General features: G+C 40.0%; 3 protein-coding genes, 1 long non-coding RNA gene and 1 pseudogene across 4 annotated transcripts in view; 2 read left to right on the top strand and 3 right to left on the bottom strand.

Moving 5' to 3' along the window:
* LOC145498207 (uncharacterized) overlaps positions 1-25235 on the bottom strand; it is a 233993-nt gene that overhangs the window by 17265 nt on the left and 191493 nt on the right. The gene's annotated exons all lie outside the window — the stretch shown is intronic.
* On the bottom strand, positions 359-2079 carry LOC145497368 (uncharacterized). The gene is made up of 4 exons (XM_081477187.1): positions 1914-2079; positions 1532-1715; positions 930-1123; positions 359-642 (listed from the first exon to the last, which is right to left on the bottom strand). The coding sequence occupies exons 2-4, from the start codon at positions 1679-1681 to the stop codon at positions 474-476; spliced, it is 513 nt and encodes a 170-aa protein (XP_081333313.1). The 5' UTR covers positions 1682-1715; positions 1914-2079; the 3' UTR covers positions 359-473.
* Positions 1800-8182, top strand: LOC145498592 (uncharacterized). The gene is made up of 8 exons (XM_081478497.1): positions 1800-1807; positions 2162-2241; positions 2843-2932; positions 3666-3744; positions 4215-4257; positions 4830-4874; positions 6184-6250; positions 6544-8182. Exons 1-8 carry the CDS (start codon positions 1800-1802, stop codon positions 6675-6677), a joined length of 546 nt encoding a protein of 181 aa, XP_081334623.1. The 3' UTR covers positions 6678-8182.
* Positions 13105-14875, top strand: LOC145497168 (uncharacterized; annotated as a pseudogene).
* On the bottom strand, positions 15466-16472 carry LOC145497167 (uncharacterized). Its single transcript, XM_081476970.1, has 2 exons — positions 16225-16472; positions 15466-16059 (listed from the first exon to the last, which is right to left on the bottom strand). Exons 1-2 carry the CDS (start codon positions 16444-16446, stop codon positions 15466-15468), a joined length of 816 nt encoding a protein of 271 aa, XP_081333096.1. The 5' UTR covers positions 16447-16472.

The raw sequence follows: 25235 nt of genomic DNA, 5'->3' as shown, positions 1-25235 counted from the left end.
AGATACAGATGAACTAAAAATGGCTCTACGGGCCCGAAAGGTTTCCGGGGCTTTCGGGAAGCGGGCCCCTGATTGTTATACCTCCCAACTCAAATACGTTTTCCGATCAAAGGAGAAAGTGTCACGTGTGGTCACTCAAATCTCACTAACTCCCTAGGAAAACCACAACTGACTTGAACTTTCGCCTCGCACGTGATCAGGCCGAGCTCCTTGAAACTGCTTCAAATTTGTGTGCCATTGAGCGTCAAGCGAACGATTTTTCGCAGTTTTGTTTTCTTTTTGTTTTAGTTGGGAAGTATAACAAAACACTTACTGACTGGCTCCGCGAAAAACATTGAGTTTTGCTTCTCCTCGACCTAAGTGTTTTTCTCTGCTTTGCCTCGGGGAACATTGAGGGTATCTGGGAAACAAAACTAAATTTCTCCCGTGGAGCCAGCTATGAAGTGCTTCTTGTCACTCTTACTTTAATTTACCTATATGTGCACAAAAGTAGTGACAAAAAAATTTACTGTTAATTGGTCACTTGGCTGGCCATTTCTTGTTTTATCTTCAGACACATTTCCCACCATCTCCCCTTCTTTTATGTCAATAATGGGAACAACAGCTATTACTTCCGCTTTTTTTCCGGGCATTAGGATGATACTGTTTAGAAAGAAAGAAACGCATGGTTACTCAGTTAGTTATCTTATTCGCGTAATCCTTCATATCTCTGGGTATTACCGTTTCTTCCGTCCCCTCTACGTTCGCTATTACAGCTAAAAAACTTTTGACGTTCTGTTCGAATGAACAGTTTGAAATCGTACCCTTTCCCCCTGGGATGACCGCAGCCTCCTTATGGAGGTGTTCGTTTTATGGAGAGTTTGATTTTCAATTTTCACTGACAGTATTTTGAGGCTTCGATAATTGTCTAACAAGATCTCATCACTCACCTGGCCTTTATCTTCTGTGGGTTTACGGAAGACTCTAATTGGAGGAATATTTTTCCTTCCTTCCGCACACCCCTCCATTTAGTGTTGCACACCCTGTGTGACTGGCTTGCCACCGTGGCATTGCCCCTGTCTACCTTCCAGGTGAAAGAGAACACGTTTTCCTCTCTTAACTGCTCGGTTACGTTAACGTCGTTCTGTTTGAAAAATAAAATTCAGGTTGAATCCACTGTTCGGACAATTGACAACCGGACTTTGTGTCGTCCAGTCTGGTCTCTGATACTCTTCATTACTGAACAAATCGGACTCCCGCTTCGCGATCGACCTATCTTGTTAATCACTCGTATGATTAAGACCAGTTGGGCTCCACTTAGTCCCTTTACCTATAAATCTATTGCTTTATTGATGACAAAAACTGAAGGATTAAATGATGGCGCGATTGAACGTTTGATTGAGTGATTGATCTATCCACCAACAGATTCATTGATTGCATTACTGATAATTATAACCATTTCAAAACGACGTAATCCATTATTTAGGGAACAATAGACCTTTTTACAATCAGATGGTAGGTGAGACAGTGTGTATTCTGAATCATTTCATACCTTCTGGCCGGATAGTTGAAGACGTAGTCTCCGTATTTCGCCCTCGTACAGAACTGAGTGGCTTAGGGCACACGAGATCATGTGGTCCTCCCACAAGGCCCTCTGAAACATCAGGTTGCATCCTTTTACTTTGCAAGTTACAACCTTCATTGGGCACGAACTCAAGTGGATTGCAACCTGACTCCTGCAGTTATAAAAGTACACAATCCAGTTTTGTTCAATACATAAAGTTAACTCTCACAAAGCAAAGCATGAATGCACGTTACATATGCGATTGTAACTGGATATATTCTGGAACGAAGTGGGAACATTTTAGTTCTTTTTCCCGGCCAAACCACAAAGTCCAAAGCTTGAACAACAACAACAAAAAAGCTTTACTTACTCCAACAATTTTACCCCTCTACTAATAGCGTGACTACACTGCCATGATTAAATTCCTAGAGGAATTATAGTCTGCTCACAGGCCTCTATTTTCTCATATTTTCATTTGATCGTTGCATGCGCGGATAGGATCGCGAGAGAACTGGACGCTAGCGCGAAACGGAAGACTTGCCTGGGTAGTAGATGAGACCAAGCTGTATATATCATAAATTATCATTAATCAAATAACCGTCTTTTTTCTTTCTTTAGGATTTTAAACAACATCAGTAACCAGTTGGAAAACTGTTACTTTTGGTTGGCTGACAGCCACTCAAAAGAGGGAAAGAAAGGTATTATCACTTGATAATTATATTATTGTCAGTCTTCCATTTATCCTCGTACATGCACCTACTGTAGAAGGCCCCATTAAAGTGTCATAACATCAATGGTTTCTATTTATTGCCTATCAAATTATGCCCATGATCCCATAGAAAAAAACTTCCAGGAAATGGTGGTTGATTATGAACATTCTTTTTTCAGTCTATTTAATGGTGAACTTAGCAGATAATTAGTGGGTAGTGGCTCATAACCACCACTCACTAATCTCTGCTTGTGGTTTTTGATTTAATCGCACTAAATAGATAAAACAAAAAGACCCTCTAACAGCAACAAATAATTGTCACTGAAAAGGAGGAATATTGAACTACATTTGATAGTGGTGACTTGTGAAGACTCTAAAGGTAGTTCATTGCACCTCTTAGTCTACAATATTCAGTTGTATTAGGCCAAAATGAAATCCACATCTAACCTTCAAGTGGATTATTAATAATTAAGTGCATAATCTGTGAGTTGCAAGACCCTTGGCTTTTCAACACACTTCTTCAATGAAGAAAGAATATAATATTTTTATTATTTCCATAACTGTAATTATAACTTTGCCTCTTCTCACAGTTACAACAAAATATGGTCTGGGTAATGCCTTGAGCCTACTGATCCTAGCACCAGGCAGCCATGTACCACAGTGTGTCGAGATCTTTGATGGTATGAAGTTACTTAATTATCGTTTTTGTTCAAATTCAGTAGTTTACGACAGACTTTATGGCACTATTTCATTTGGTTGGTTGGATGATATATTATATCTGTAACCATTTTTCTGCTTTGCAATACACAAATATAGGCTGACAATTCAGAGATGGTACTCAGTTTCATGGTATGACAATTAACTGCAGCAAATTTAAAAGAAGCTCTCAAGGGACCAATTTCACAGATGTCAATATTTAATCAAATTATTTTGTCAAAATGGGAAGAAATGGCTTCTGTATTAAATTTGCCACCTTAACTCCCCAGACACCCCTCCTCTTCCCCGTGGGCCACGTGGCACTCTGAACATATCACCCTCCCCTCCCTCATGGCAATGATGCAGGGTTCTGCCAAGACAATAAAGCCACTCAGCTTTGGGAAATTCCATGCACTTTAAAGGCAAGAATGAGTACTGTTAGAAGTATAGTTCATTTTCTCCACTCAGCACCTGTCAGAGTGACTTGACACTATGGACAAAAATTCAAACCAACCCCACCCCCTGAAGTAAGGGTCGAGAACCCCAACGATGTATCCACAATTAGCCCCCAAAGGAACATAATTTGCTAGTCTTAGCTGAAATCGATGCCTGTAACAAAGTGCATTTGCTCTCCCGATTTTGCTGCCACATTTCAGTGTTAAAGACAGTATATTATTGTCAGAAGCTCTTCAGTAGTGCAAATCTGATTGCTTTTAGAAACAAGCATGGTAGAGGGAAGAGTAAGAGAGGCAGTAGAGGCTGCACTGGAAGTAATCAGTGGCCTGAGGAATGGAAGGTAACATAATCAAACGACATTGAAACAAGTAATGTGCGTCATTGGTCACTAAAGGGGACATTTTATTTATAAATACTTTTTTCAGCTCTTTATATAGATTTTTCTAACATATTCTGTATGTACTTGTCATTAAAAACAATAACAATAATAGGTATTGTTCTTAATGAAGATTGCTTTGTTGATCTATACAGGAAGTAATACATATACATCTCAATAACCAAGTGCAGCTATACTGTGAGAATGTAATGGCCCTATAAACATTCTCCCAGTACAGTTACGAGTTAAAATAAGAGATTTCATAATGAGGATGATGGAAAAGGAATGAGATTATGGTGAAGGTGGCCAGGTGTAAATCAATAAAACTACCTAGGATAGTTTTCCTGCAAGTCAAGTTTATTTACTTTATGATTTTTGAGCACAAGTGTTGCATTAAGTGTTGACTCCATCTGTATTTCACTTTGTTTTAATAGATTCAACCCCAACATTAGACCAGAAGAGGCATCTTCAAATCAAGTATGAATAAGTTGACTCCTTTCCTGTGAATCAGTATACTATAAAATCCCACGCTTTAGCCCTGAGGGCTAACTCCCTTAGGGGTGGGAGGGGGGGCTTAGTGGGGGTATGTATAATCGTACTAAATTAAATTTTTCGGAATGATGAGATAAAACGTATCTGCCAAACAATTTAAAGCTAAAATGCCATTTCATTTAGACCTATTACCATATTACCGTACTACCCTATTAATAGCCTTTTATCCTTAGCTATTAGCCTATAACTTTCAACTAAAATTTTGATGTGTGTAGAGAAATGGAAAAGGAATGCACTTATGCATTAGATGGGCTATATCGGGGAGAGGGGGTGGGTGCTTATGTCTGGAATAATATTTTTCTTAGCAAATAGAAGGGCTTATATGTGTCAGGCTTATAACCAGGGGTTGGCTTTAACATGGGATTTTAAATACAGTATTTGAAGGAGCTAAAGGTCTAATTGCAGTATATTTTAAGGAGCTGGAGTTCTCTGGCAATATACACTTGTGTCCAGTTGGGGAAACAGAAGGCTAACAGTTAATTTCAAATATTTTCCAGAAGCATGACGATGAAGAATCTTCACATGATGAAAGTAAAGAAGAGGTATGTACAGCTTGGCTGGATCGGACCGGACTGCCTAAATTGGATTGGACTAGACTGGTTGGACTGGACTGGCTCAGGCTAGACTTAGCTTAAATTGACTAGACTCACTTGATTAGATCGGATCAGACTAGTTAGACTGACTGGCTGGACTGGATTGGAATGGACTGGCAGGACTTTGTCGGGACTGGACTAGACTGGATGTACTTTGTCCGGACTGGACTGGACTGGCTGGACTGGCTGGACTGGATCGGACTGGACTGGCTGGACTGGACTGGTTTGGTCTTGCTGGACTGGACCGGACTGGATTGGCTGGACTGGACTGGTTTGGCCTGGCTGGATTGGACTGGACTGGACTGGCTGGACCAGATCGGACTGGACTGGCTGGACTGGACCGGACTGGACTGGCTGGACTGGACTGGACTGGTCTGGCTGGACTGGATCGGACTGGACTGGCTGGACTGGACCGGACTGGATTGGCTGGACTGGACTGGTTTGGCCTGGCTGGACTGGACTGGACTGGACTGGCTGGACCGGATCGAACTGGACTGGCTGGACTGGACTGGAATGGACTGGCTGGACTGGACCGGACTGGACTGGCTGGACTGACTTGGGCTGGACTGGCTAGACTGGACTGGACTGGACTGGCTGGACTGGATCGGACTGGACTGGCTGGACTGGATCGGACTGGACTGGCTGGACTGGATCGGACTGGACTGGCTGGACTGGATCGGACTGGACTGGCTGGATTGGACCGGACTGGACTGGCTGGACCGAATCGGACTGGACTGGCTGGACTGGACCAGACTGGACTGGCTGGACTGGACTGGTTTGGTCTGGCTGGACTGGACTGGACTGGACTGGCTGGACCGGATCGGACTGGACTGGCTGGACTGGACTGGACTGGACTGGCTGGACTGGACTGGAATAGACTGGCTGGACTGGACCGGACTGGACTGGCTGGACTGACTCGGGCTGGACTGGCTAGACTGGACTGGACTGGACTGGCTGGACCGGATCGGACTGGACTGGCTGGACTGGACCGGACTGGACTGGAATTAGCTTAATTTAAATTAGCTTAATTTTAATTTCTACTTGACCAGACTAGTAGGGCTGGACTGGATCAAACTTGTCTGGCTAGACTGGATCAGATTGAACTGGACTGGCCAGACCAAAACTAATGAATGAATAAATAAAGATAAAACATTAAATGCATGAACCAGCAGTCCACCTGCTATATATATTTAGTGGGAGTATGACAGTTAGCATTTTTGCTACTGTCATACTTCCACTATGGATTTCATGTCTTAAGGTTCAGTTTGGGCCAGGTGTGGCAGTGGATGGAGAGCTGTTGGAAGACACTCTTGAAGACCCTAAAGGTATGTTATTCAATTTGATTCAATACATCGAAAAAAACAATTTTGACTTTTAGATCAAACTCTTTAAAATGCTAACAAGGGTTTTAAGTATTTATGGCATATTAAATCATTTCATGTTTATCTCAGAGTGTTGTTTTAAAGTGCAATAATTGTATTTTTATCTATCAAACTGTATGCACCCAAAAATATCATACTCAAGTAATCTGCTTGTGCCCAGCTGCCGAAAATAGGAAAGGATGCAAGAAATGTTATGAAGTATATATGATGAACTGAGTATCAATTCTTTCTTACAGACGAGACAAACTTAAACCCGAAAAAAAAAAATAAAAAGAAGAAGAAGAAGAAAAATAAAAAAAGAAAAAATAAGGGAAACAGCCAGTTTGATGAGCCATCCGAGAAAAGGATTTGCCCTGGAGATGGCGAATGAGTGAACTTTTACAAATGTTTTTTTTTTTACTTTTGCCTTATTTATATTTGGTTCTGTAACTGATTTTCTCATTCCAGTCAGATATACCATACACTGCTGCTTCAAGCCCCCTATCTATAGGTCTATTTACTTCCGATTTTAAGGCTTCCCAGATATAAGCCCCCTTGGGATTAAAATGAAATGAATGCAACCTATTTAAATACCATAATCACAAAATGGTGTTCATTTATCTTGAAAGCCCCTCCCCCTCCCTCAACCAGATATAAGCCCCTCCGTTTATAAACCTGTCCATCTGCAGTTGTAAAGTCTGGTGCTTATAAGCGGCAGTTCATGGTATATGTGGTGGTTATTCTTTCTATTTATTTTCCTTTGTTATTGGTTGTAGTTGATGCATGATAATGTGTTTGAAACAAAGGATAACAACATTGAAACCATCAGAGTAAAATTGAACCTGAGAAACCTAAATTTATTTATAGAAAGGTGGGTGTAATTGAAAGAGTATATTAAACCAAAATTAGTGTGATATTGTATTAGCTCACAAAACAAAAAAAAACAAACAAGTTGTTAACCAACCTAAACGCCTTGTTATTTTCATCATTATGAACTGGTGAATATGAGTTTTGTCACAGGACCTGCATTGTATGTTGTGTTTATCATTTTAGCATATCACTGTGATATGTGATTAGTTGACACCCAACAAAGTAAAGTATAGAAAAGAAACATATCTGAATTTTCTATGGTGACTAGGTTTTTTTGTTGTGAGCTGATTAAGTTTGCCAAACTGGTGAGAATGATTTTAGTTTTGCAGGAACAGGATTGCATCTCCTGTATATAACTCTAGCATACCTGTTACCCCACAAAATGTGATAGTAACATCTTAGTTACTATTACATTTGGCGTTACTAATAATATCAGCATAATAATATCACTGCGCATGATCCGTGATTAGTCCATCCAACAAATAATGTATATAAACTGTAAAACCGAAGGAAATCAATATTTTCTAGGTGTGAGTTTTGATTGTCTTGAAATTAGTTTAGTCGCTGAGGACTGTATGTCTTGTTTATAGTTTATGCGATAGGTTTAGTTAAAAATAATGTTAATAGTAGACTACTAGTAAATTTCTCAAGTAAGCCCTCAGGGCTTTAGTTTCTGAAAATTCCCTTTTCATTAGTGGGCCTATTCCCTGGAATGCCCTATATGTACGTTTTCTTTGGAGGGGGGGGGGGATATATTGTGTGTATGTTTTTAGAGCCTATAATTTTCTGTGTTATATTGACTATAGCTCCATATTAAATAACTTGATAAATGCTTTATTACTATTGATTATGTTAAATAATCTAAAATGTCAGTTGATACGTAGATCAATGTGATCAGTAATTGCAAGTTTCAAACAATGAGATAGGTTAAATTTTGAATTTCTCTTTTGTTAGGTACGTTTTTTTTTTCTATTGAAATGTGTGAACAAGGTTTCTGAAATAAAAACCAAAACATTTTTAATCCTGTCACTTAGCACGATTATAGGGGTACACATTGAATGATACATTAGAATGCATATTTTTCTAAAATTATTTTAAGTGTTATGCAGTTTATTAAGGAAGTAGGAACAGCTATCGAGAATTTGAAATAAAAAACTCAGTGTCATGCCATGTTATGAAGTATTTTATTGGGGGGTGGCAAAGGTTTCATCAAATAGTCATGGAAACAAACCGGTCAGATTTTTTGTCACCTATTAGACAAATACTGTTCTGCTACTGGACAGTTTCAGGCAGTGTACCGTTCTCTCTATTGTTGGAGAGATATCTCTCTTACAAACAAGTCTAGACAAGTAATGGGGCTATGACTGACAGTGAAAGCAGAGGGTAATGAGAAATAAATGAACGGTCCCTTAAAGTCACCAATTGAAAAGCAACGGGCATACGCATTGAAGCAGAACTTGCATGACTAAAAAGTTCCGAACTTCAGCTTCTCCGAACATCAAATGCAAATACGAAATTGACTCCCCGATCCCATTGGGTGATCCCAATGTATGGACATCTACGTTGTACATCGTCAAGCTTCTAATTAACGAGGCCCTGTTAGGGAGGCGGGAGGCGTAGTATTCCCTTTTCCCTAAAATTCCATGGGCTGTTATCCCTTCACCTGACAATTACCGAGATTGTTTTCCCCAAAATTACTTATCTTGGGAATTTAGGTGACAATTTTAAAGTGTTAAGTGATCCGTTTCTTAAAAGATAAGGGACAGGTCATTATTTATCGCCTGGGTGGGGGGGTTGGGAGGATTTTCGGCTAAAAACTAACATTCAGCGGTCCCCCCCTTTGGGCTCTCAGTGATGAGTGATCATGTGATGCCCGTGTTACACGTGCGCCATGAGGTCAGTGGTTGACCGAAAAAAAGACCCTGGGAGCAAATCTACATTTGACCCATCTTGCTTGAATTTGGACTGATAAATGACCCGGTACTGTTAGTCACCGGTCGCCGGTGATGCAGATCATTGGCAAAAGCGACCAAACAAGTGTCAATTGAGAAATCAAAGCGATGTTTTGTTATCCCTAAAACTAGCTCAGTCATCCCGTAACCCTATAATTATTTACTCAGTTATCCCTTATCCCTAAAACCCCTAACAGGGCCTCAATAATGTTCAATCAAGTTAGATAGTAAGAGTAGAGTAAGAAAGAAACAACTTTCGTGAGGTCAAACTTAAGAAGGAAATAATAACTATAATTTATCAGAGCACTGGGTTATCGGTAGGAAAACGTGAGGGACAATTGCAAGAAAATATCGCATGAAGCACCGATGACTTCCTCCTCTTCTCTGACGCCACATTCTCTCGTCGATGTATGATTGTAAGACCTCCCTTCTAAGTCCTTTCTTTCGCTTTTGACCAAGTTTAGGTTGACTCCAATAGGATTCAACCTCCTGAGTATGAACACCTGTTCTTGGGTCTACGAAATGTGACGGGCGTGTACCACGACACGATGAGCAGAGACAATGGGCAGTCTTGCATGTGCCTGCCAGTCGTCTATATGTATTTCAGTACCGGGAAGGAGGTATCTTTTCATAATAGGCAGGTGGGTTGCCGCATTTCGTCTTCGCACGATTTGGAAATTTCCTCGTGCTGGGGTGAACTGCGTGGAAACGATACCAAATACTCATGCATAGGTAGAACTGCAAAAAATATGTATGTATATAAAAACATATATAGGTTCTATCTTTTAAACTTCTGCTCTGCTTCAAGTGAATGTAATGAAAGACCCTGGTCCTTTTTTCGGGTTTCGCGATGTTTTGCTTTTTGTGCTCATGGTGACGTCACAAAATATTGAAAAGCACCGATGTTTTCCTTGGAGCCTGCGCAGATTACTTATTGGGCTTTTGTCCTTTAGCATGCGTGCACATTTTTATAATATAGATAAGACCCTGCGCGCGCTCTGATTGGTCAAAAACCCATGTTTTATCAGAATATAAAACATAGAAAAAGCGTGGTTTTTTTTTTTTTTTTTTGCCACATTACCTCTATATCATAAAGCAAATGAAGAAGCGTAAGCCGTGTATTACACTTTCATAAAAAACTCTGGACATTTGAGAACACGCCGGAAATGTAGAAAACACGAGCCGCAGGCGAGTCTTTTCTACATTTCCCTCGTGTTATCAAATACCCGTCGTGTTTTATCACAGTGTAATACATGGCTTAGGCTTCTTTATTTGTTAAATAGAACCCGTTGTAAATCGAGCGTGACGTAAACCACGAAGTGAACGAAACTCAAATCTGTAACTGACCACTCACAAGAAATCGATTTCATTAAAGCATTTAGAATATTCCTGAAAAATTTCAGGTGGGCTTGAATGTTTTTGGACAAAATAAAGTCATGGACTAAGTTTATGAACAGAGTGAAATTCATGAAAATTCGCGAAATAGTAAGAGAAAACTAAGTGCACATCCTATGGATGACTATGCAGAAAGAAATAAAGATGGCCAGAAGTATTTAAATCATTTGCATCAACGAAGTAGCTAAAATCAGAAAAGCTTTTCGCGGAAAAAGCTGCTCACTGCAAATTCCAAATTTCAATTTTAGTCCAGGCTGAAAACTCGAAAGCCCCTTTTTAGAAGAGTTATTATCAAAGCTTACCAGACTGAAGTTCGCCACGTAATCAAGCCCTGAATAGTCAGGGAGGAGAACTTATTCAGCTGGTTATCTATCATGCAAATTATTTCCGTACACGCCGCAGAAGGCAAGGAAAACAAAGAGGTGAGACATTATGCTTCGATCGTATTCTTTTGTTTTAGATTTAACTGTTTTATTTTGTTTTTTAAGTTTACAAGCGCGACTGTCTTGTCTTGTTACCGATGTGTTTTTTATTTCACAGCAGGGTTTGAGAGGTGAAGGCAGCCACAAGTAAAAGTGAAAAGAGCAAAACATACGCCTTTTTTAAATTAAAAACTAAATCGAAATAATAAAGTGTGGAGTCGGTTCGAAATGATAAAAGAGATTGGTCCCTCGGGACCAGTACTTCGGTCTATAGAAGGGTCATAAGCGGGCGTGTGGCAGCGTGGCTAAAAATTGAAACACCAATAGTGGAGGCAAATCGCACGGAGCTCGATAGTACAACGACATGAACTTGAGCGAACTCAACGACTTCGAAAGGGAACCTCCATTGAATGTGATACAGTGGCTTCAAAGATGCTATTTACTACCTGATCCTCTACAATGCGCACAGTGTAATCGTGAAATGGAATTGACAGAGAGGACCGGTAACCATGTAGATGGATTTCTGTGGTAAGTTAAGCGTTGTCGTTTGCTTGCACTTTAAATCAAGATGAGTTGGGTCTTATTGTTAGTTAAGTGAGAACGTAATGTAAGGGCCTGGACACACCATGGATCATTCCACGCAATATAATGCGCTGCTTCGCTTGTAATATTAAAGTGGCAGTACGGCGAATAATGCGAGCATGACACGAGAGTAACAGATGCTACCACAGAATATCTGTTAGTTGCCATCTGCATAAATATGGCCAAAAGCAATTATAAGGCAAGGATAAGGATTGAGAATTGCTTATGCTAGTACGGGTGTTTTTTTAAGTTGTCTTAAATGTGAAGGTGGATCCCTGATACAGCCGTTTCATTACCGTGCGCGCTCTGATGATGCAAAGTTTCGGGATCTGTTCATTAGCGCGCGAGCCGACGGAAGCTTGAGAAAAAATGGTCAACCACGGGATTATATTTTATAAAAGGAAAACTCCGTCCATCACAGATTTTTAAATAAGGCTCGATAGTTGCATCGAAAGCTCAGTTATAATGTATTGTTGCAAAGACGACGCATACGCAATTGCTTTTCACAAATTGTGGTAAATGTATGGAGCAAAATTGACGATTTTCGCATAGGCTTTCTTGGGAGTATTTCCCTCAAATCCCATTGTTTGCACTGGGGTTACAATCAGTGTTTGGATTTACGCGGTGACAGTTTGTCAAGAAAATCGAGTATCTGAATAGTTTCCACGCAAAAAACTACTAATATCACAGAAGCTCTCTGCTTAAAATAGGTATCGAGAAAGTATGGATGTGCTGTATTGGAAAATTTAACCGAATTGAATTGAAGAAAATCGAACATCAGCCACAAACAATAAGAACGCTTTCTTTTTAGTACTTTAATAAATCCGTAAACACAGAAAGCCAATTTTAAGTTTTTACTGTGCCGAAATAAAAAAAGATTTCAACAAATAACACTTAAGCGCGCCATTAACTTTTGAATTAAAAATGCAGCACCAACTGACTTGCATGAGTCTCATGTCTCCTTGGCCAAGGCGAAACGAAAGCGGAAAAGTTGTTTTTGAGATGCGCACAGATGAGATGTCAAAGTTAACAAACCATTGACAAATTGACAACTCTACTGATTCTGTAGTTTGATTTTGAAGTGTAAAACTTTTTCCTTGATACCAGTTAACATCTATATTCTTCAGGCGATGCAGTGGTTGCAGAAAACGACGGAGTTTACGAACCAATACTTTCTTCGCTGAATTTCCAAAGGTGCCACTTGTCACGCTTCTCAAGGTCATCTATTACTTCATTCTGGATGACTCGCAAAGAAGAATTTTGCGAACCCTGAACTTGAGAGCAAGTTTGGTCTCACGAATATGCAGACGTCTACAAGATGTGTGCTCCATGGACCCGCAGACTCGTCCGTGTTTTAGAGTCCTAAAGTGTGACGTCACGTTACCATGGCGCTGAAATATTGGGTTCTAAACAACTCGGATTATCTCTTGCGCGTAGGTCACGTAGTCTTTGTCATCGCTTTGTCCGGAGGTCAAAACCCTTCATAACCCTGTGTTTTGCAACAAAAGACGCCACGAAGAAGGACAGAGGGTGAAAAGGTCAATTGCTATTGCGAAATTACCGCTTTGTCATAGGAAATAGATCTAAAGGGAAGAAAATGGTCTACTGCTTTGCCCCGTCGTGCAACCATTCTTCGGAGAGCCATACTTGCAAATACTTTAAATTTCCGAGCGCAGAAAAGGAAAAAGACGAATACAAACGATGGATCCGTCTGATAAGGTTCGTAACGGTATTCATCATTATCTTGCTGCTTGAATACAACATAAAATACGGCAGTTTTGAGTGAATGTGCGATTTTCACCGACTCGAAATGTTGTACCGCAGAAGCGACGAATGTCTCAACAACCGCATGCAGTGTTTTTTTATATATCATTTTAGTTTGTGAGTGCTTTGATTACGATATTTTTCGTACATTTTGCGTTACCTTGTATTATGAACCTTGAGAAAGCTTGAATATAACTGTGAACGGAACATGCATTTGTTTTCACTACGCATTAGTAAAATGTGTATGTATAAACATTATAATCACGTAATTCTCACATCAGATCACAAACTAAATGGCGATTTCTTAATCTTACTTCTACAGGAGAGAAGACAGAATGCCCGGCAAGCACTCAAGGGTGTGTAGCTGTCATTTTAGAGAGGGCAAGAAGTCGAATGGCCCAGAAATTTTTGAGCGGAACAAAGACAAACTATTCGCTGAGCAAAGGGGACCTCCTCCAAAGAAAAAGAAGAGTGTGCCCAAGGAGAAGACTTTAAGTGAGTTGGTAGAACAGGCTCAAAGAAATGAACCACCATCTGTTGAAAAGGAGAATGAACTAAGACCAAAAACAACACAGGAGGTTATCCTTGAGGCAGAACTGGACCTAGCAAAAAGAGAGTTAAAGAATCTAGAGGATAGATTACACTACAAGAACAGGTGTTACACTGTGACAGAGCTTCCAGGAGAGTTATTAGAATGGAAACTGGGCTTCCAACAAAAGAAGTCTTTGACATTGTGGTGAGACATGCCTTGAGGTTTAAAGATTCCATTAACTATTTTGCGGGCTGGAAGGTGGAATCTATCACCTTTGAGGACCAGATTTTTATTAGTTTGATGAAAGTCAAACAGAACTACACAAACCTACACTTGGCCCAGCTATTTAACTGTAGTGTTGCTACAATTGCTAACATTGTTACAACATTTATTCATGTGTTGCATGAAATTTTATTTAAAGACATTATGACATCAATTCCATCACGAGACAAAAGCAAGCTATCAGCGCCATCATCCTTTAGTCAGTATGGATCTTGTCGTATAGTCATAGACTGCACTGATATCGAGGTTGCAGCACCTGGACTGATGAGTCAGCAAAATGCAACATACTCATCCTATCGTGGAATGAATTCATTTAAAGTCATTGTTGGTGTTGCACCAAATGCTGTTATAACCTATGTAAGTAAGCTTTTCCCGGGGTCTATTTCAGACAAAGCCATCGTGCAGGAGTCGGGCCTCCTCCAACACTTAACCCCTGGGGACATGATACTTGCTGACAAAGGATTTCTCATCCAGGACATTGTCCCCCATGGAGTTTCAGTTAATGTACCACCATTTCTGAACAAAGGAGCTTTCACTGAAAGCGAGGCAAGGGCTACAAAGGCTATAGCAAGGTGTCGGATCCACGTCGAAAGAGCCAATGCCAGGCTGAAAGACTTTAGAATTTTGAGTTTTATCCCCTCCTACTTACGTTGTTATGCTGATGTACTATTTCAGTTGTGTGCTGCTCTTGTAAATTTGCAATTCCCATTAATTAAGGAGGGATGTGAAGATATGGTTTTTGAATAGTTTTGTTCATAGCATACAAGTGAATGTAAGATTATATTTCAAAGCTAAAACAACATTTAATTACAAATGTCATGTTGAACTCAAATATAAATTGGATATTTACCAGTATGCTACTCACATCCCATATGCTACATATTTTAAGAGTGACCATACAACAGACAACACTGTTGCCTTACTTCGAACAGAACTTCTATTACTTAAATGCTTTGTCATAAGAAGTCATTACACTGAAAACTCAAATACTATTTTCAATCATCTGTGAAATTATGAAAAATGATCTTAATCATTGCTTGGTAAATGACAAGGGGAAATCCCCCACCTCCCCCTTCCCCAAAGAAAATAAGTGGAGCTCTACCTCCCAACTTTCTTTCTTGGAAAACTTAATGGAAAGAAAATACTATCAAGCTATTTCAGTGCAATTATAGAATTCTAATATGTTTTCATGTTTAAAAGTTTATCTCGAAATCACTCATGGATATATTAGCTGGCTTGCTTTAAAGACTAAGTATCAACCAACCACAATACTCTCCTTCCACTAATTTTGGGAATGAAAAATTACATGAGTTCTCCTTTGACTACTTTTGGGAATTACAAAGTTAAAATTTCTCTTCCTGATTTGGGGAATTAAAGAAATTACAATTCTCCTTCCACTACTTTTGGGAAGAAATGGTCATGGTAAAATTGAAGTAAGCACGGAATGTTTTCTACCCATGTGTCGTCCCTTTGTATCAGTAAAATAGCTACATCTTTTGTAGTCCATACAACAAAATAACAAAACTTCCTACGTGAAAAGTACATTTCTCCCTGTACTTGGTGCCAGTAGACATGCTCTTTCTTCAATGCATAACCCCGCCCACTTTCACTTTTCTTAAGGCAAAATGTTCTTGATTTCAAAGCCTCTTCTATTGTAACGTTTCGTTCTGTGTACGGGCACTTCGCTTCCAAAACAGTTTCGTCATCAACAATGCCATCTGGGGATGCCCCAAGGATTCCAGAAGAATCGAACCAGATAGCACAGTAATCTTTTGGCGCAGGAAACAGTTCAGAAACCGCTTGATTTGAGAGCGATGTGTTGGATTTTCTCTTTCTCCACCGACATTCCACGTCTGTACGGCTTAGATGGTAAATCCCATGAATGAAAAGGGCGGCCGCGTGACTACATTTAAACGCTCCTCTTGGACATTCGCATTCGGTTGTTTTTATGTTTTGTTGTTCATCCAAGTAAATCTGCAATTGTTTAAAATAAAGGATTATTCGTATGGCAAACAAGTTTTTAGAAGAAAAAAAGTTGTGGCAAGATTACACATTGGCCGTCGTTATGTAAACGAAAGTCAACCTGTGATATATACATGTACTTGAGCGTAACCAACAACTTTCGAAAGAGTAACTCACCGTGACTTTATAAACCTTCTTTTTCATACTTGCGTGTACTTCACCGCGTAAAACTCCCTCGTGATAACTAAATGACTCCACATGATCAGACTTACAATGATTTTCTCCCTTCTTTATCGATTTCTTTTCGTCTGAAAAATAGGAAAGCAACGACGCGATAGAAAGCGTCGCCATTTTGAAAAGCAATACGAGTTTGTTTAGAACCGACTTTTTCGGCGTCATGGTAACGTGACGTCATCGCTTTAGGACTCTATTTGGTGGTCCGGGTGCTGTAGTTAAATGTGACGAAAGTAAATTTAACCACAAAGCAAAGGTAAGCGCTATGCAAAAAGAAATGAGCGCATCGTTTAATCTGTATCATTACATTGCATCGGGTACGGGCTGTTCCAGAGGTGGATAACGTTATCCACTGGATAAATCACTATCCAGTGAATAGCGTGGTTTGTTTAGTTAACGCCTATTCACTGGATAGCGATTTATCCGAAGGATAGCGTTATCCAGCCTTCGAACTACCGAGGTTTGACGTTGTGAAACCAATTCTACTTCGCTAATGTTTTTCAAAAAGAAATTAAATTCCTCCTTGTAAATTGTTTGAGCGGAAACTTAAAATATCGTAAAAATTGCCGAGGGGGTACTGAAGTAGACCAGAATCCCAGCTCAATTTTTCCCCATCAGGACCCTCCGAAGAGGAAAGTTTCGCGAAAATTCGATTTAAATATTTGATAAATGATTATCTTGAAAATTTGCAAAATTTCTCGAAAGAGTCAAAATAATGAATGGAATAGTTTGCAAAGCTATATTTCAAAACGGTACTGTACTGAATCATTCTGGGAGTAATTTGGTAAATTTAACAACGCGACCATGTACTCTTATGGTCTCAACTCTTTTAGTAGAGCTAAACTCCGCACACGTACGATAGACAACTCATAAGGTCACAGATTTTACGGTTGAAGGCCACATATTCTAATTGACATATTTTGCGTTTCAAGTAACCTCATTTTTATGGTCTATACACTCAACCAATCGCGAAAATTAAGTCCAACAAAAATAAATTTCACAGTGTACTATAATACGCAGTTTACTAGAATACATAAAAAAATGACAGCTATGATGCTGTTTTCTGGCTTAGTAACTATGCCATCTTTTGCAATATTGCCCTTATAAGAAACAAATAATCAAGTAACATTTCTAATATCTTTGCAGTACAACAGGGGAAGGAGGGCTGCTCGTGACTCGTGGGTGTTTGGCATAGTCTCATGCGAGTACAGTCCCGCAAGAGGCTATTTCCAAGTGGTGGCTAGAAGGAATGCGGCAACTCTTCTGCCCATCATTCAAAGATGCGTTCTGCCAGGTACAGAAGTGCACAGTGATGATTGGGGCGCATACAGAAGACTGCAACTTTTGCCCCATGTCAATAGGCACCGAGTTGTTGTGCACGCTCACAATTTTGTGGATCCACGAACAGGGGTGCACACACAGGAGGTGGAATCCGCGTGGAGTCAGCTGAAACTGGGGCAGAAAAGGAGAAAGGGGCTGCGCAGAGAACATCTACAATCCTACCTGGACGAGAGAATGTGGCGGCAGTGGAGAGGGGGCAACTATCAAGTAATTATGCGCAATTTCCTTGCCATTTTCCCGCTACAGTTTCCAACCGATATTCCGGTACTTTAAACTTATACTAACTGCAAAGCACGGTAAAAACCACCCGGGTGGGAATCTCATAAGAACGAACGGGGTCGCTTGTGAAAAAAAAAAGTTGAACATAATCCCTTAGAAGTACCAAGATCTTGATTTATGGACTTACCTTGAAATTTTTTTTCATCCCTAAGAAGTAACAATTAACTAAAACAACAAATTACATTCAAATCATTTTTAAGTCTACAAAAACGGCCACCCCTATTAGGCGGCCAGTGATCAAAGTCCCGATAAGGTCTTTTATACTGTTTTAAACTCTATTCAGCTCAACCCTTTTAAGCGGTAACTGTCCATTTTGGCCTTTTAATAGAGTTGAAACATATAAGTAAGCATATTCAACGCGCTTTCTCAAGATTACCCATTAATTATGTGACTGAGAAAATTGCGAACGATAAATTGGCTTCCTCACAGCCAATCACAATGACATAACTTTCACGGTCATGTAAGGAATGGACCAAAAAAAAAAATAATACGAAGGCAAGCCATCGAAAGTTTAAATTTCGTACAATTAAATTTTTACAATAACTGTCCAATTTCTCGAGCTCAGATTGGCTCATTTTCTTCATCAATGAGAGTACAGACGGATGAACTTTTAATGTACGAAAGCTTTCAAGCTCAGCTTTGAGCTGTCAAACTGCCAACTTTTTAACCAATGAAATTTTATGGACTGTTTTTAGTTGCCAATCAAAAAAGGCGAAAAGCTATTGACAATGTTCGCGTCATTATGAATAAAATTCGCTTTGTTTAGGGCAAGTTAATGGCGTCTTTTCCCCTCATTTATTCCCGGCATTTGACCATTCTGGGGTCTTGTTAATGTACGAAACAAATGACGTCAGTTTTTTATGCGTCTGTCCTCTTATTGATGATAAATTTCGTCATAACATAGTCAACGTTTACTGGGGAACCACTTTGACAGTGTTATGACGCAATTTATCATCAAACGCATAAAAAACTGACGTCAATTTGTTAAATTTGTGAGGTTCCAGTTGAGTTGACTAATACTGGGAGCTTAAGCAGTGAGGACGACGCGACTGCGAATGCGACTGGATTTATTCCTTTTTTTTCTAAAAATTACGTAACTTCCAGTCTCCAACATTTCAAAAAAACTAATGATAAAGAGGTACGTAAGAAAATTTATTGTTTTAGCAAAATTAGGAGTAATAGAGAAACAAAACCTAATGACACGCAAATCAAAAAGGAAGCAATGCGTTGAATTGATCGATGATTAAATAGGCCAATTTGCTAATGTAAATATTTTCCAGTTCCATTTCCTTGTGGGGGCAAGAAGTGATCACTCGGTCAAAAATGGCTTCATCAATTCATTAAATAGATCATATTTTGCCCCCACAAGAGACTGGAGCCAGCATTAGCAAAAGGGTGTATTCATGAAAATCAATTGTTATAAAGGTGTGATTGTAAAATTCAGTCGAATGTAATCAATTATACAACTGGCATGTGCTTTATGGACCTACAAATGGTAAAATATAACATAAAATAGGTCGAGACAAATAAATAAAGTTAAAGTTAGTTTCGCGTTACTTTCATCAAATTTATAAGGCAAGACCAACATATCATGCATCCGGCCTCTTTTTGCAACCTGAGTAAAAATTAAAAGAAAAGAAAAATTCGGGTGAATACTATTAAAGAAAATGGAAATTAATAGAAAAACAAGGTTTTTTTACTGTTTTTTTTGGGGGGAAGGGGGGGTGGGGGAGATGCAGTCAGAGACCATCTAACCGGACCGCTACGTGGAAGGGTTTGGAGTGGGGTGGGCGGGGGGTCAGTCAAAAATCACACAGCCGGACTAGGCTAGGGCCATGAACTCACATCGCCGGGACACGGTCCAAAACCGAGCTCGCTTTAATTTTTTTTTTTTCAAAAAAAAAAAAAGGAAACCGTGTACGGTCAAGACAATTATTAAACCGAGTTGGGCCACGAATGCATATACAACCGAGCTCGGTTTAATGTAAAATCAAAACCGAATACGGTTTGTGTATTCTCTAGGGTCGGCGGTTATCACCGTGGACGTAATCTGGAAACCGAGCACGGTTATGAAACAACACAAAACCGAGGTCGGATAAAGGCAACCCTGTACGGTTTATAAAATGAAGTCGGTTCGTGAATCCCAGGCTCGGTTAATACCGTGGACGTTACGTGGACACCAACCGAGGACAGTTTACCGACCGTACATTCTGTAACCGAGGACAGATTTTTTTCCGAGGACAGTTTTTCAGAACCGAGGTCGGTTGCCCAGAAACAAAAACTGATCCGGTCGGCGGTTATCACCGTGGACGTTATCTGAAAACCGAGCACGGTCATGAAACGACACAAAACCGAGGTCGGATAAAGGCAACCCTGTACGGTTTATAAAATGAAGTCGGTTCGTGAATCCCAGGCTCGGTTAATACCGTGGAGGTTACGTGGACACCAACCGAGGACAGTTTACCGACCGTACATTCTGTAACCGAGGACAGATTTTTTTCCGAGGACAGTTTTTCAGAACCGAGGTCGGTTGCTCAGAAACAAAAACTGATCCTCTCGATCGATGTGTCGACCGATGTACGGGTCGAGGCTCCCCATAAGATACATGATCCGTTATTTGTCCGTCACGCAATGCGGTCACGGCATGTGCTGCACATTTTGATCTATTTTGTATAGAGCACTCTCAGGATAAATGAAACAATTTAATCATTGTTCATCTGTTTGTTCATATATATAATAATATGTGTATATTTATATAATCGTTTTCTATAGTTTACTTGGCCTCGGTCCAAATCACGTTTGTTGTACGTTTTGATGTTTCAGACAACAGCTGATTAACCTAGTGCCTGTACTCACTAGAATTTAAAAAAAATCGCCATGGAACAAATTATAGATCAATGAAGCAAGAACTAAGATTTCATATCTGGAAATAGTTTCTTGCAATAATGGTTTCGGCGAGAAATCACTTAAAAATGTTTCAAAATAACGAAGCGTTTGCTTTTCTTCCGGGTTTTCTTGGAGTAATCAGTTTCCGTTACGCTTGGGTCAAAGGTCACGTTTTCAGGAAGAAGTGCTGCATTTAGTTCGCTATCCCAGCGCTCGCGATTTTATTTACCCAAAAATTTTATTTCACTAATTTGAAGAAGAAACAATGCTCTTTCAGACCAAACTGGTCGTTTTGGGAAAAGCCGTGTACCAGAACGCCTTTTTAGCATTTGAAAATAGGCTAAATGTAGACCTCTTGTTAAGCTGTCTCGGGTTGTTAACTTTGAAAATTCGTCAAATATTTTAGTTCTAATCAAATCGCGATCTGTTTAGCTCTAAATGTACAAAAAAGGAAGTACAAATACAACGTGCAATCAGTTTGTTATGAAGATTTTGACTTTTGAGTTTACGAGCCTCTGAATATGCCGTTCATTTTCGATCGATTTTGGCCGATTTGGGTCATCGAACGAAAAAATTGCGTAAAAAAGAAAATTTTTGATTTATCGAACTTAAAACAATATTTTTGTAACTAGTGCCCGTAGGGCTTCATTCTGGGCGAGTTTGAAGAAATTCGATTTTTCTAAGTCTACTTGAGGCGAAGCTCCTCTTAACATTGGTCAAGTCATGTGGCGCATGCTAAAATATACGTCTAACCCGTAAATTGAAATTTGACGAGGGAATGGTCAAATATTTGCATTTTTAACGTACTTTGAAAAGCTCTCGCGTGGCTCACAATCATTTGCCCAAAGAAATTTTTACAGGAATCTGTAGATCATCCTTCTGCAATTCAACCACCAGAAGCTTAATCCATTTGCAGGCTTCGCACATGGTGAAAATCAATTATATTCACGAAGTACTTTTAAGTGAATGAAATACATGTCTTCGAAATTTAATTATTTTGCACCCAAAAAGACAACGCAACATTTCCTAAAACCAACCCAGTACACATTTAAACATTGCACAAAAATATTTGAGTGTTTTAAAGACGGAAGAATGATGTGGTTTTGCTTGCTTAATAAAATGGTGCGTCAAATGACGATTTTAACGGAAGTTGGTAATTAGCATATTTCTTTGAATTAAAAGGATATTTTGCCAAAAAAACTGTCCAGTAGTTTTTGTCATGCCCTAGCCTATCTACCATGAAAATATGAGCGAAATCGAATTTTCGACCCTTGCCGAGTTATTTTCCATTTTTATGGACAGGGACTCTTAAAAAGGCCCGAATTAAAGAAATTGGTAAATCAACAGCACAGTGATGCCTTAAATGTCATTCTCCGTGATCTTCAGAAAAAAACTTAGCTGGAGAAACGGAGAGGCAAAGGGTGGAAGACAAGGATGGTTTTGAACACGCCTGTAAAAATGTTGCCTTTGATAGGCATCTTTATATTGTTTATTTCAGATGTGTCCTGATGTATTCAAGCCCAAAAAGCTTTTATGTAACAGAACACCGAGAAACAAACATGGAACGGTGAGACCTGAAGAAAGTAAAGATTGCTTGGCCTTGTTCTAACATTGCGGGTGTTTTGTGTATATCCCTCCCTCTGTGTTATAGTGATTGTTGTAATTCTCTCTTTTGTGACACAGAAACTTCATGTGTTCCTGTCCGAGGCAGTGTTCCTTCTTACTCGTCCAGCCACAAGACAAGACAGAGCAAGTTATCAAGTGTTTACTCAGGTCAGTTAGATATTATTAGCTCACTGGCTGCATTAAAAAACTAAGCCGGTTTTCAATGTCTATCGTAAATCCAAAACCAAAGTAATCACTCTGGCCAATCACAAAGAACACAAACAGTCTAATGAACCAATCAAAACTCGAAGTAAATACGTGTAGCTGACACAAAGCGCGGGAAAACGTAAGCGAGCTAGTCACGAATGGTTTTGTTTTTACTTCTGATTGCATGAAAAAGTGGCGCGAGTTTTTTTAAGCCAATCATGTAGCGTAGAAATCCAAAACCAATTACTTTTCGACACAAGTGAAAACCGTTCTATGTATATTACTAACCAGCGTGAGGTCCATTTTCCCGGGAGAAAGTCGAGTTCTTTTTGCTGTTCAATCCATAGACTTGCTACAGAAAGAACGAGACCAATTTCCCAAAATACGGATCGAACAAGCCTGTACAATAAATTATTTATTCTAATGGCTCTTAAAACTCTGCTAATAAATATTTATACGCCCACAATTTATTCTTGGTAAACGTGTGCGCTAAAGTTAAACGTTTATTTAAATTTTTCTGGTCGCTTCTTGGAAGTTAAACTCAAATTGCCCGCAAAATATGAGGGAAAAACGATGTCTACTTACAGCAATTGTTTTCTTTTTGCACTGTTTTGAAAAAGCAATTCGCAAGCAAAACATCTTAGCGGTCCATATTGCAAAAATCTCACCTCTCAGGGAACCAATCAGAATTGTCCTTTTCATTTTTGTTTACCTTATTTATTTTGGCTTCCCTTGAGGCCGAGCTTCTTCGTCGTTTTCGAACGCAGTACATGGAACAGTCATCTTCGAAGCCGTTATTTGTGTCTTCAAGGTCACTTTTGTTAGCAGTCGGTTTTAACTCTTTTATTCCGTCTAGCGACTATAGCGTCTCGAGTTTTCACATGCCTCCCAGGACACGAAGAAATTGCATGCCTTGTGTTTACCTAGATTTACTTCCGAGTTTGAAATTGGTAAACGTCCTTTGAGAGAGTCCTAGACTGTGCGTTCGAGTGTGACTGCGAGCTTGACTGCGAGCGTGACTGCGAGCGTGACATGCTAACGTGACATGCGAGCGAGAAGTGGCGAAGCCAAGAGCCGTAAGTAGTATGGGCGTCGGAAGACGTGATGCACTACTTGCGGTTCGCGGCTTCGCATATCGCTCGCATGCTCACAACCCACCGCTCGCTTGTGTGTTACGTTCTTCTTTACGTTCTTCCCCGCGAATTTTTGAGCAAAAGAGAGACTGCTCGCAGTCTAAGAGAATCCAATAAGTATTTCGCACTCTTTTCTTTCCTCCAAGACCTCCGAGCGCGATTCACGAGAAACACGCGCAAACCGCGAGAATTGCTTGCGCGTTTAGAGGAAACACATTTTGCTGGTCACACATTCATTTCGCTGGCTTATTTGCTACCATGACCCTTTGTCATCAACAGCCAATCCCAGTCGAGAATTTGTTGGTTGAGGATCTGTCTGACGGTGACGCCAGAATGGGCGGTTTATTCAAGACCGCGATATCAAGACTCGGTAGAGGTGAATAGAATACTCTTTGCTTAATTGTAATGTCTCGTATCTGGGAAAAGCCGATTTTCAAGGATGGTCTCTTGATCCCAGTTTATCGTTGCAATACAAGCACAGCATTGTGTCGTGTTATTGTTAAAGGAGCTAGGTCACGGTTTTCGCATCTGCGATATCAATATATGTCACGACACCAATCAGGGAACGTTGTCTTGCTGTATCTCTCTTACCTGACCAAAGGAAACGTACCACAATCCAACTTATCAACTTGAAAGTGAATGATTTGTTACCGAGCCTTTTGTCCCAACAGCTAAGCACGTTTTCAGAGTATCAAGTACAGAAGCAGAATATGGCCAATCTCACACACTACAAGCCTCCACTGAGCAGGACAAAAAACAGTGGCTAAATGCAATACGAAGCGTTATACCCTACCCCGAAAACTATAAGACCTACCTATGATGTCACGCACGCTTTCCAACGTCACGCAACGGCTCGTGTCGGGAAAGGAGCGTTGAGACAAACCTAAACGACAGCAGAGAGTCGACTTTGTCCTGAAGAAATTGCGTGGGGAGTGTACGAGGTCACGAAGTGTCCTCGTGGAAACTTTTTGCAATTAGTTGGGACTGACACAGACTTTTAGTATACCAAATGAACTTTGTTTGGCCCGCCACCCCCCGGGGATCCTGGATTAAAGTCAAAGATGAACTTTGACCCCCCAGAAGCGATCAGTTCCCGAATCCAGCCAGGCACAGTTTATGGAAATGAAGAAATTGGTCATCTCGGTAAAAAAATGTTGACAATAACCAAGTTATGCCAAGGGCAAGAACTCATTGCGTCGCAATGTTTTGAAACTCAATTATTAAATTCGTTGCTTCAGTTCTTTTACAAGGAAAACATGGCGGAATACCATTCTTTAGGCGTACTTATTATCGAGTGGGTTGCCGAGGCTGAAAGAGGTTTGTGAAAACAGCCGGATTCAGTTGCGGCGTAAAATGGATAAAAGATAACCTCAAAACGAAAACAGAGACAATAAAAACACAAGGCCTGTTTTCTCAGTTCCAATACTTTTTTAACGTTTTTACACACGCGGTGACAGACCTCGGTAGCAAAATCTCCATTCCAATTTATAGCGAGCTTTACAT

Source organism: Orbicella franksi, chromosome 9 (genome assembly GCF_964199315.1).
Source record: "Orbicella franksi chromosome 9, jaOrbFran1.1, whole genome shotgun sequence".
NCBI classification, from domain to species: Eukaryota; Metazoa; Cnidaria; class Anthozoa; order Scleractinia; family Merulinidae; genus Orbicella; species Orbicella franksi.
Note: the sequence above shows the minus strand (reverse complement) of the source record. Positions and strands in the feature narration are given on the sequence as shown.